We start from the raw sequence: 13222 nt of genomic DNA on the forward strand, positions 1-13222 counted from the left end.
TATCGACACAAAGTATTCTGGAGTAATTATTTCCTAATTTATGAATTTGAGACATGAAATGTTTTAAACTAAGCAACAGTTTAGTTTTGTATATTTTTGTACAAGTTATTATCGTTACAGAATATAATCATAAAAAATATGTTGCGCTATTATTCTATCACTAGTGAAGATATATTTACAGATCGCATTCGGTACATGGCTTCATGGCTATTGCATCTTCAAATGTATGATGTTCATTGCATCGCCAACAATATCGACAAATACGATCCCGAAGCTTTCATGATCTATAATAAAGTATACGCTCATTGTATTCGAGATCTCTTAGTATCTCTTAAAATACAACCTCAAATATCAGAAAAAAACCGCACTTTAAATATAACCGTAAAATAAGCGTAAAATTTATAAACGTAATAAATCGAAACGATTTATACAGGTAAAAATTTCGTATAAAAAATATCTTGGCACAGACATTATGCGTATAACTATTCTGGAAAATTATGCGTTACAGATAAATCTTACACTTGCAAAACATTCTAAAGAGAGATTCATTATTTTTCCAACTGTAATCGTCAACTGCTTCTGCGCTCTTAATATTATGAATATCAATGGACGACTGTGTTTTGGTTTTAATTCGTACCATGCTGAATTATATGCTGCCATTCCAATGGCTGTTGTCTAAAAAGATGGTTATTGTTAAAAAAGACTATTCAAGATCTATACTTGTTATATCTGTTTTCTTTTAATTCGACAAATTTATAATCACCTTGTTCTTCAAATATTCTCCCGCGTAGCAGAAGATAAATACTTCGAGATTTGTTACAGCATAAAATAAAAGGGATCTTACTATTTGTTCCGTTGCGTCGGGATTGCCAATCGCCTGCGATATGAATAATATGCAAAAGATTATTAAAGATATTTGCAAAATTATAAAGTAGCTTTCGGTTTAAAAAATATAAAGATATTGTTAAGAGATATGTAACAAAAATCAGTAGATATACAAGATGAGAAACAGAAATAATTAATTATATAAAATATATATTGTATTTTTATATGTAATATTTGTTGTTTTTACTCACAGTAACAATAAGGAATCCCAATGAGCACATCAGCATCGTGTTTGATATAAATTGCACTAACGCGATATACGTGTACAAATCCTCAATGTATTCCAAAAAGCTGATGATCTTTTGATGCTTTTGAATGATTTTATTCGTCATAACGACGATAGAATCATCTCTTTCTTTCTCTTTTCGAGGTACAAGCTCGATCAACCAGGAATGCAGGATGTTTATTTGGCCACCGGCATGTAGTATCTAATGAAAAATATATTATTACATTATTTTTATGATTGCGTATTATTTATGGTAAATACATATGACAAACTTACTAAAGCCAAAAGCAGAGAATTTAGTAAACCAGTTCCACAACCGGACATGATGAGATGAACGAATTGCATAGTTAACAGCGTCTTATATGTATGTTTTGTGTGTATGTTCACAGGAAGCTCCACTTTTAGCAGAAGAGGTAGTTCCGACTGCTGATCAGTAACATCAACGTCAGCCAAAAAAATGCCGATACTATATGCAACGATGGTCACCGTGTGAAGAGTGAACATCGCATTAATAATACGATTCGCTGATCTAACTTTGCACGCCGTTTCACGTGCACTGACATCATCGCCAGTGCAATCGTTCCAATCTTCTGCCATCATCGTCAAGATTTTCATAAATTTTCTGTGAATAATTGGTATTATTTAATTATCTTGATCAGTTGCGTATGATATTGTATACTATATAATTTTAGAAATTTGTATATTTATAGGATTGACTTGCTTGAATATTGCAATTATATTATAGCAGTGTATTATATTTTAACATTTACTTTTCACATTCTTTCCATGTTTACAGATATCATGTGTAGATCATGATCATGACATACGATGTTAAAAAAATTATTTAATTCGCATAATTATTAAATTAAATTAAAGAGATGAACGCGAGCTGCTATATTTCCTCCCCCGCTCAACTTATTTCTATATTACAAGATTACGTGAATATCGTATAGCGTTACTTACTGTTCGTTCCACCAAAATATAATCAGCTTAGTTATGAATTTTATCTGCGTTAGGAAACTGCTAAAACAATCCATCAAGTCGAAAAGATCATTATACTGGAAGTGCATTAAAAGATACCGAAAATGACAGATTTCATCTATTCCTAATGCGATGACCCAATATGCTCTGCAGATCGTAATATATGGTCTACCTGGCCATACACCGCACAAGATGAGCATTATTTTTAACGTGCAATTAATTGTGCTTTCACGCGTCATAATTTCTTATTTCCTTCCGTTCCTGTTTCTCTTTTTTTTACACAACAAAAAATATTGAACTATATTTTTAATAGGGCAAACTTTTTCAGGAAGATAAGGGGACTACACTTCAACGTATTTTCCAATGATGGTCCGACGTATATCCTGGAATAACTGCGTAAAGACTGGGAGGTTCTAAGACGTCATCAAATGGGTGCAACCTAGGACTGATCGACCAATGGGAATCCTTCATTAAATATTTTTATTGTACTACGTGCATCCCTCGAATACACCTGTCGTGGTCGCCTCGCAACTTTAATGCAAGAAGAGGGGTGCATAGGAGTCAACTCTCCTTCCCTCAGGTACTGGGGATGCAACCGCGCATTGCGTACTTTAAATATGTAATGATTCGTGCGGACGGGAACGCGACGATATATGTCCAATAGTCAGTCGTGTTCAAGCTCACTTCAGAAAAGTTTTGAATTTTGGATGTGAAGTGTGGAAACAACAAGGAAATCCAAGTGCAGAATATTACGTTTCTCTGGTTTGGTAAAAAGTATTTTTGTATTATTCTTAAAAATATATATCTGTTTAGAAAAAATTAACGTTTGTAATTAAAAACATAATTACATTACATTACATTACATTGTTAATTACATTAGTGGAAGTGCGTGTAAAATAATGGAATGCAATATTTATATGTGCAAATATGTGTTCCACAGACTAAAACCTCGTCCTAAAAAAAAACTGCAAATAAGTAGCTTTCTTCTATTAACAAAAGTAAAATTAAAATTAAAAGTAAAATTAACAAAAACGATTATTTCATAATTTATGGAGTTGAAATGCATTATGGAACTTTTGTTTTATAAGATATTGCTGAATCATTATTATTTTACACATTATATTTGCTAATTATATTGTCTAAAAGCATATATTCGAAAATATATAACTATATATAACATACATATAACAATATATGTTTTCATAATTCTTGATTTTACTTGTTATATGTCACTTGTTTTCCTATTTGACTGCTATTGATTAGGAACTGAGAATTATACTATCTGGTCTTTATCTCATTGCCAACAGTACTGACAAGTACGATCCCGAGGCTTTCATGATCTATAACAATGTTGCTTTTTGTATTATAGATAAATAAAAATATGTGTATGTATTGTAACACTTTTTATAGTAAAAAAGTGCTTTAAATGTTACTGCCAGAAATTATGATAAATGACAAAAATACACTCATATTGCATACAACACGCTTGCGTAAAACGGTTGAGTTGTAAATAAATTTTGTAAATATTTTGTGTAAAGTTTTCTATAAACATATATCTTACATTTGTAAAACCCTCTAAAGAGAGAGTCATCATTTTGCCAGCTGTAAACGACAGTTGTTTTTGCGATCTTAAAATTACAAACAGAAAAGTTCGTCTATCTGTAATTTTCATATCGTACCATGCAGAATTGTACGCTGCATTTCCAATTGCTTTACTCTACGAAAACAAACATAACAAGAACTCTTTTTCGAATAAAATTTATCTATTATATTATTTCTCTATAATTCTCTAATAATTTCTCTGTACTATTAACTTTAATATATAATACATGCACAAACATTAAATTGTTTATTAGCTAATTAATAATATAATAATTATCGTTACCTTGTTACTCAGATATTCTCCAGCAAAGCAAAATATAAACGCTTCGATGTTGGTTACAGCGTAAAATAGAAGAGATCTCATTATCTTTTCAGACGCATCGGGATTACCTATTGCCTATCGTGGAATAATGAGAAATGTATTTGCAAACTTATAATTTTGGATGAATATATGGTATGTGATAAAAATGACGATATACTATTGTATAAGTGATATGTATTAATATGTTTATAATATCAATATATTCTGGTACTAATATTCGGAAATATTCTGGAAAGTTATGCCAACTAAGTTTAGATATAGAACATGGATTTTTACTTTCGAGGTTTGTTAATATTTATAATTTACTTACAGTTACAATGATAAACCCTAATGAGCAAATCATCACGGTGTTTGATGTAAACTGCACCAGAGCGATGTATGAATAAAGATTTTCAATAACTTCTGAAAGAGTAATAATTTTTTGATGTTTTCGGATGATGGCGACGATTGATTCACGCTTTGTTTCGATCTCTTTCGGTGTAACTTCCATCAACCAGCAGAGTAGGATATTTATTTGACCACCTATATGCAAAGTCTAAAAATAAAGAATCTATTAATTATAATTATTAAACTTTAAAGATATTAATTATAATGATTAAACCTTAAAGATAAATATTTAAGCAAAAGAAGACGATCAGCAAATACTCTTATGAAAATAAATTTTTTAAAAAGTATACAAAAACCGGAATTAAATCTCTCATGAATTAAATCTTCGGTTGTTTAATATTTATATTATTATACATCAATATTATTTATTATAAATCGCCACATTCTTATAATCATATTTTGCTACTAATACTTGCTTAGGTGCAGGTTACCAGAGTTATAAGCAAAGCGTTGAATAAGCCAGCTCCCCAACTGCACACCATCACGTATATGAACTGCGTAACTAAAACCAGTCTGTACTCGCGTTGAGTGTCTATAACGAAGGGATACTCCATTTTCATCATGAGAGGTAAATCGACCGTTTGATCGGTGACATCTACATCAGCCAGAAGGATGCCAACGACATAAGCAAGAGCCGCAATTGTATGAAGAATAATTAACCCATTAGAGATTCGACTCGATAGTTTTGCCTTGCTTGAAGTTTTGTTCAATGCAACATCACTGTTAGAACTATCGCTCCAGTCCTCCGACATCAACTTTATGATTTCGATAAACGTTCTATGAACAGTTGAATTTTGAAGTAAGTCCAATGATACATTATTCAATTGAAGCAATTCTAATGATACATTATTAATTATAAAGATATTATCTATACAGCACAGAAGCTTGCAGCAACATCGCTGCAAGTTTCTGTGTTGTATGAGTGTATTTTCTTTATATAAAAATTTAAGTTTAAATATATATGTATAATCGTGCGGATAAACAAAATATTTAGATTTTACCAGTTCTGGTATTTCTAGTCATTTTGCATAATTATGTAATTATATAATTTTATATAATTTGCATAATTATATAAAAATATTGTTTATATAATATATTCTTACTTACCGCTGTTTCAACGAGAAAATAATAATTTTGACGGTCAATTTTACGTGCGCCAAGAAGCTACTTAAACAGTCCATCAAGTCGAAAAGATTGTCGATAGATAAATGAGTTACAAAATATCGATAGTGGAAGAATTCATTAATAGCTAGTGTAATTATCCAAAACACTCTGTAAATTATAACGCATGATATACCTGGCCAGACGCCAAACATGGTGAGCAGCAGTTCTATCGTGCGATTGATTGTACGTTTACTAGCCATAATTTTTCCCCCCATCGTTTACGTAGAAGGCACCAAACGTATGCAGCGAAATAAACACTCCTGCTGGAGTACAAAAGACATATGTTTTTACTGAAATTATATCTTCCGACCACAGTTTGATGCGCGTCCCGAAAAATTTGCGTGACGACTAAGCGTTCCCCTGAGCGACTGCAAAGCGATTGTATTAAATCGCTCTCTGGAACGATTGACCAATGATAATTGCTCATTAAATATTTTTATCCTACCATGTATGAAAACCAGAAAAACGTTTTTATCTAGCTTTGCTAACAAAAAAAGGGGATAGATATAATTTTGTCCTCTCTTCAGTGCTGTTGATATGTGCGTTGCTTTAAATATATAATAAACTGTATGAACATATCCGGCGATATATGCATATATCCGGAGGTGAATTGTAATGCTTGGAAGCAATCTTCGATAAAACTTTTTAGAATTTAAAGAGCAATCAAAGAGAAAAGAAGAAAAACAAAACATTGCACGAGGTATCTGCGTGCGAAACGTCTATAAGATATAAAACATATATTACGTAATATGACTTGCTTCGGCAAGTATATATAAGTATACAATAAATAAAATAATATTTAATATTGCATTATGTATATTACACAACGCAGCATTCTAATTGTTAAAAATATTGACTATATATACATGAGAAAGTTAACACACGGAACAATAATTATATGCTGTTAAATCATTCCATTGCTTATTAAACATTATCATCGTACTATATGCAAATCAGATATACATCATGTTACATTTCTCTAGTATTTTTGGAAAAAGAATTGTGGCTATAGATATAATAATACTCGAATGATCGGCTGCGCTACGCCAATGAAGAACGATTTGCTTTAAAAATTCAAAAACGCTCGAATAGACATGTCGATGATACCCGCATCGATTGTCAAATCGTGCGCACTGACTAAAGATAATATCCTGGGCATTTTCCAAATAAAGGGATTGCAAGAGAGAGACAGAGAGGAAAACGATAAGAGGAAGCCGCTTATAGTCTGTCAAGAATAATCGATCATTTGAAGAAAAATGTCGAGGGGTCGCGTGCTTGGAAAAGGAAAGCCGATTCACATGGGGGATTCGTGGACGGTGAGGTATACTACCATCTAGCTTCCTACATGCTGTAGCTTAGGTTTCTGCTTTGCATTGTTCTACAAATTACATTTGCGTCGCAAAACATGTTTGCAGACGTATACAGTTTCGTAACTACTGTAGTCGCATTAACACGTCACTCGGTATACGTTTTACAACATATTGTCCGTTACGTTGGTGATACATCTTGACTACGAGTGTAAGAATTCTGTAAAAAGAAAGTTTCATTTAAATATATTATTATTTTTTATAAAAATAATCATACGTAATATACAAAATGATTTAAATAGCGAGGCCGAGATTTTATTCATAATCTTTACATACGTTATTATCTTGGACTGTTCCACTATCTTTCTGATATATATTCTGATAGTATCAACCAATTCATCTATTTGCAAAGAAATACTTCTTTCTCAATCATTGGTACGTATAGTTTACGTTACTTTTTAACGCATTATATAACATGTATAGTCTTTGGTTTTAGCTTTATTACATCCTTTTATTATATTAATTTGTTTAGAGAAAACACACAAAGTAAGAGCTACTTTTACTAAGATTTATTTAATTTACATAAATTACCTTTGACCTATGTATAATAAAAACAATTTCTAAACTAATTAGAAGCACAATTATTAGCTCTTTAATACATCGCTAACAAAACTGATACATAAGATGCTGAAGCTTTTATAATCTGCAATAATATTATGCTTATCACACATACGCAATAAAATAATAAGTGAATGCAAATTATTATAAATTATTAAACTTTGTTTTATGTTGTTCAATATTTGTCTATGATAAAAATTGCGGCATTAAATCATACATAATTATAAATATCTTATTATGTAACATCTTTAAAGTAAATACATAAAAATATATTTTCAACATTTTCAAAATTTTTATCTTACATTCGCAAATCGCTCTAAGGAAAGATCCATAAATTTTCCGATCGTAATCGTTAATTGGTTTTGCGATCTCATTATCAAGAACAAAATAATTCGACTATCTTGAGGTGTGGATTGATACCAGCTAGAATCGTATGCAGCTTCTCCGATCATTTTGCTCTGCATATAAAAAACTAATTAACAAAAGAGAATCATTAAAGATTATAATAATCAAATTATTATCGTGATAATGAAACATGCTAACTTTGGAACTTAGATATTCTCCAGCGAAGCAATATACAAATGCTTCAAAATTCATCACGAAATAAAATGCAAGGATTTTTAATATCGTAAAGAAACTGTTAGACGCACCAATTGACTAGAACATTCAAAAGGCAGATGTAATCATAATAAAACAATTAATAAAGCAATTAAAGTTTTTTTAAATAAAGTGATAAAAAGTTCTGATATTGCGAAAATTTTTATCTAATGTATTATGTTACTTTCTTATATTAAAATTTATTTCAATTACTTACCGTAACGAGTACAAATCCAACGAAACAGATAATTAAAGTGTCCGATACAAACAAAATCAGTGCAATGCGAGAATAGAGATTTTCAATATCCTCTGAAAAATTAATAATATTTTGATGTTTTTCAATTATCTTTTTTATCATTACCGCACTCGGCTTATATCCGTTTTCTTCTGAAAAAAGAATCTCTGTTAACCACCTACGGAGAATATCAATCTGGCCAGCTAGATGCAGTATCTGGAAAATGAAATTTTAATTATTGTATCAGTTTATAATTGCAACTTGATTATAAATTGTGTTCTATTTAAATTACAATATATTGTGTATATGCAATATTACTACATATTGAAATATTATTATTACTATATTATTGATACAACGTCACATATTAATTTGAGATATTTAAAACAATCTTAATTTACTCACCAAAACAATTAGTAGAGCGTTTAATGTGCTAACGCCGATGGAACAAAGCAGCAAATAGAGAAATTGTGCGATTAACATTATTGCATAAATTAACTGTGTATCACTATGAAATGGAAAATTCATCTTTAGAATAAGTGGTCGCATAGATATGTCAGTTCCTTCGTAGTCACTTGTACTAACAGTGAGAACGCTAATACTGTACACTATTACGGCTATTGAATGGAAACTGAAGACGAAATTAGAGAAATTATGTGACAAAGTAGCATTGCTTATTATCATGTTAAAATCGATACCACTGTTCTTCTTCCAATCTATTGCCATCATTGCCAATATCTTATTAAACGTTCTATAAGCGTGATGTTCACAATTATAATATCAGGAAATAATAATTTTCCTAATTATGATACCTACTGTCACATGTCTTACCGTTGATTTATCCAAAAGGTAACGAGTTTAATGAATAACAGAGTAAAAGCCAGAGTTGCGCTTAAGCCGTCCATCAAATCGGAGAGATCGGCAATATATATATGCGTAATAATATACTGGTATTGAAAATATTGAGCAGTCACAAGTGCAATCGTCCAAAATAATCTACAAAGTGAAACGTACGGCGAGCCCGGCCAGATACCAAACATACGAAGTGGAATTTCTACGGATCGACCGATTGTGCTTGTAACTTTCATGCTTCTATTCTTTCCACTTTTTTAAAACTGTTTATCTAGTTTATTTCTTTTTTTTAAATACGGTTTGCAATAAAAATGGGCACTGTTATCGAACTATATAAAGTTCATGACTTGCACGATGTGTAACGCGAGACGTATCTGCACGAACTGTATGATTGTGAGAAAAGATTAAAAGAAATACATATGGACTGCGAATCCTCTCCGCGGAAATCATTAAGTATTTGCAGCTCTCTACAAATTGTACGTACAATTTCTATGTCTTACCGTTGATTGTAACATTTAGCAAAAAATAGCAAAAAATTATATAAGAAGCGATGCGCTTCTCAAATCGATAGTCACGCAAGCGATGTATAGTGAGCGATTTCCTTTACAAATTCAGGAGTTCAAGCAAGCATCTAGATGACACGTGAATGCATATCAAATGTTAACGTAAATTGAAGCAATCATAGGAGGGAATTTAATCCTTCGCAAAAATTGCATTTCAGGAAAAGGAAATAAAATTGTCTATGATAATCGCAATCAAGCGATTTTTATGGTATATGTTAGGGATACGAGGAGGTTTAAAAAAAGATTGTACAGTTTAAATGAATTTTTAATGTTGTTCTTAGGCTACCGTTTTCTCCGATTTACAATGCAATTGAAATGGGAGATATTATCCGTACGGAAAATGTATAATGGCCGAGTGGAAATCGGTGGAAACTTGAAGCAAGGAGAACAACATAAATGAGAAAATCGAAAATTGCTGGCCGCTTCATACGACTTCACTTATGAACTTTGTGCATTTCAAGTAATCGATTTTCCTTCCAAGCGTCTCGAGTTTACTTTCGCTTTCGACGAAAGTGCACATATGTGTATGCAAGTACATGCGCACAAGATAAATGAAACAATAGTAAGAATAATGTAAGAATTATTTTCATCTATTTTAATTTAGGTGCAAGTTTTCTACAATTAACTAACAGCCAATTCTTTATCAGTTAGAAACACAATATGTACAATATGTAGTGTGTTTAGTTTCAGTACATTGCAAGCAGAACCGATATATAAGAGGCCGAAGCTTTTACAATCTGCAATAATGTTACTTTTTATCATAATGATACGGATATATATATAAAAAGCATAAAAACGAAACATACAAAATTAATTAATTCTTTGTATCTGTTATGTTTTATGACGATTATGACGATATATGTTAATTGTTATAATTATTATATACATGTACGCGTGCAATTATTATAAAGAAGTTTAATGAATAAATTATAAATGTTAGCTTGCTATTCTGAGAAAATAGTATATGTGTCTATAGAAATCGGTGTGCACGTAAAATAAGTACAATAATCTTACATCACTAAATCGCTTTAAAGACATATCCGTAATTTTTCCAATTGTGATGGTTAATTGATTTTGTGATCTCATGATCAAAAATAATATAATTTGAGTATCTTTGGAAGTAGATTCATACCAAAGAGAATTATATGCAGCATCTCCAATGGTTTTGCTCTGTGTATTACATAAAATATCTTACATAGTTAATATGAGACAAACATAAATAATACATATTTTGTTATACTATTATTATAAAATTTGTTACAATACTAACTTCAGTGCTCAGATATTCTCCAGCGAAACAGAATGTAAACGCCTCCAGATTCATAGAGAAGTAAAATAAACAGGTTTTTATTAGAATAACCCACGTATTAGGCTTTCCAATTGACTGGGATATTAAGAAAAGGCCTAAGTTTTAAAAGAAAATTTCTCTGTCTTCCAAATTTCTTTGTTAACATATAATTTATCGTTACTTACTGTCGCCAATATAAATCCTAGGCCGCAGATGAGTAGAGTATCTGATAAGAATTGCACCAACGCGATATATGAATAAAGCTTCTCAATTTTCTTTGAAAAAGCAATGATATCCTGATGCCTTGTAATTATTTTCTCTACCATAGTAATTTGTAGGTTATATTTTTCTTTTTTTGGAAAAATTTTAATCAACCATCCACAAAGAATTTTGATTTGTCCACTCGCATGTAGTACCTAAAATTCCATGAAAAATTATTTTAATTCTATCTATATATTTTCTGTAATATCAATCAAAATTACCATCATTTGTAATAAAATACTAGCAATTATAATGATAATTAAAATAATAGTAATAACAATTAAAATGTTTCTGAGCAATAAAACTAACCATCGTTATAAGAAGAGCATTCAATATCGCATCCGCAGAAGCAAGCATTAATAATTGAAAGAGCTGGTTAAGCATGACAAATTCGTGTACGAATTGCCTGTTACTATCAAATGGCAAATTCATCTTTATAAGAAGCGATCGCTCGGAACTTTCGTTGCTGAAGATATTAGTAGCAAGGATGACGATTGAGTATGCAAGCACAGACCCCGAGTAGATAACCACTAGTGTATTGGAAAAGTAACGTGACAAATTTGCTTTCTTTGCCATTATATGTGCATTGAGGTCGGTATCGATGTTCTTTTTCCAATCCATTGCCATAATTGCTAATAGCTCGTCGAGCGTCCTACCAATGTTTATTGGTTCATTGGTACACAATGATCATAAAAAGTAAATTAATTTTTAAGAGTCCTAGTATGCATACGAGAGTATGCGGAAATTTATTTACTAGAGCTATATAATATGAATTTTATGCACACACTGCATTTCTAAATATTAATTAAAATTTCTCGATTTTAATATCTTTTAGTTTCTTTTCCAACTGTACTTTTACAAAAACGCCGAAGATTATTTAGCATTAAATAAAGCTTATTGGAGTCATCTTATGCACAAATAAAAAAACTTATTTAAAGTTCTTATAGAATATTTGTGTTGCACTATTATATATCTTACCGTTGATTGAGCCAGAAAATGACGAGTTTACAAAACACTAATATATTAACTACAAACACACTAAAGGTTTCCATCAATTCGGGAAGATCAGTATCTTGTAAATACTTGATAATATATTGGAAAGATAAAATAATTGTGATACTAAACGAAAATGTCCAATACAGTTTACAGAACGGAGCGTATGGTGAGCCTGTCCAGAGGCCACAGATGCGAAGTAGAATTTCTACCGAACGGTTAATAGCGCCTATAGTTTCCATATTTCTCTGCTTCTCTTGCCTGTTTGTACTATTATTTTTCTATTGCCTTTATTGAAAAGAAGCACACGTTGAAACTACGATACGTCGTGAGTACTACGTTAGCGGATAATTTAATCGTTTGATATGCAGCACTAAATATTTCTGTACAAACTGAAAGATCTTCGCAGAAGACGCATCGAACAAACCTTCCCTTTCACAACCAATAGGAGGTTTTCATTAAATATTTGCGTGGAAATCCACGCGTAATATATAGTATCATGCTTACAGCGAAAAACAAAATTACAAGAAAGAAAACGTGCTACCGAATCAATAATCACGCAGATAATATAGTAATCTACCAGCGAGCGATTTGCTTTAAAAATTCAAAGTAGCGTGCGTAAGCGCAATACGCGAATGCACCTGAGATATCATATTCATCGCGATGACTATAAGAAAAATGTTTGATCTTTCACGCAAAGCGTTTTTCGAGAGAAAATTCACGAATAATTCTGTTGAAGAAAAATTTTTTTCTGTATTGTACGAACATTGTGCTTTTCCGTTTTAATATCACAAGAAATCGCGGAATATGCAAGTGGGTATTACGCTCAAAGTTGTGCATTATAGTTCCGACAAACTGAAAATGTGAAGACTAAGAGAGAATCGGGGAAAGGGAAGGAAAAGGAAATTATTTCAAGAAATAAAACAGTTCTTCGGTATTAT

General features: G+C 31.3%; 3 protein-coding genes across 5 annotated transcripts; all 3 read right to left on the reverse strand.

Annotated features, from left to right (window-relative positions):
• Positions 1-73: 73 nt before the first annotated feature.
• On the reverse strand, positions 74-7308 carry LOC105277156. Its single transcript, XM_011335331.3, has 15 exons — positions 7211-7308; positions 6898-7094; positions 5511-5830; positions 4835-5180; positions 4327-4551; positions 3978-4091; positions 3654-3809; positions 3394-3432; positions 2585-2675; positions 2075-2336; positions 1388-1733; positions 1077-1313; positions 764-877; positions 520-675; positions 74-284 (listed from the first exon to the last, which is right to left on the reverse strand). Exons 3-15 carry the CDS (start codon positions 5780-5782, stop codon positions 234-236), a joined length of 2409 nt encoding a protein of 802 aa, XP_011333633.2. The 5' UTR covers positions 5783-5830; positions 6898-7094; positions 7211-7308; the 3' UTR covers positions 74-233.
• A 113-nt stretch (positions 7309-7421) lies between these two features.
• LOC105277153 (odorant receptor 13a) lies at positions 7422-9567 on the reverse strand. Of its 2 annotated transcripts, XM_011335329.3 has the most exons (6): positions 9156-9551; positions 8730-9075; positions 8307-8540; positions 8036-8149; positions 7795-7950; positions 7422-7577 (listed from the first exon to the last, which is right to left on the reverse strand). In XM_011335329.3, exons 1-6 carry the CDS (start codon positions 9410-9412, stop codon positions 7527-7529), a joined length of 1158 nt encoding a protein of 385 aa, XP_011333631.2. In that variant the 5' UTR covers positions 9413-9551; the 3' UTR covers positions 7422-7526. The 2 variants fall into 2 exon arrangements, with proteins under 2 accessions (XP_011333631.2, XP_026823983.1); XM_026968182.1 differs by lacking the exon at positions 7422-7577 and having other exon boundaries at positions 7857-7964; positions 9156-9567.
• Positions 9568-9986: 419 nt separating this feature from the next.
• Positions 9987-13166, reverse strand: LOC105277152 (odorant receptor 4-like). Of its 2 annotated transcripts, none has more exons than XM_026968186.1 (6): positions 12267-13166; positions 11598-11940; positions 11213-11443; positions 11010-11051; positions 10754-10909; positions 9987-10476 (listed from the first exon to the last, which is right to left on the reverse strand). In XM_026968186.1, the coding sequence occupies exons 1-6, from the start codon at positions 12521-12523 to the stop codon at positions 10426-10428; spliced, it is 1080 nt and encodes a 359-aa protein (XP_026823987.1). In that variant the 5' UTR covers positions 12524-13166; the 3' UTR covers positions 9987-10425. The 2 variants fall into 2 exon arrangements, with proteins under 2 accessions (XP_026823987.1, XP_026823985.1); XM_026968184.1 differs by having other exon boundaries at positions 11010-11123.
• Positions 13167-13222: the final 56 nt, after the last annotated feature.

Source organism: Ooceraea biroi, chromosome 3 (assembly GCF_003672135.1).
Source record: "Ooceraea biroi isolate clonal line C1 chromosome 3, Obir_v5.4, whole genome shotgun sequence".
Taxonomy (NCBI): domain Eukaryota; kingdom Metazoa; phylum Arthropoda; class Insecta; order Hymenoptera; family Formicidae; genus Ooceraea; species Ooceraea biroi.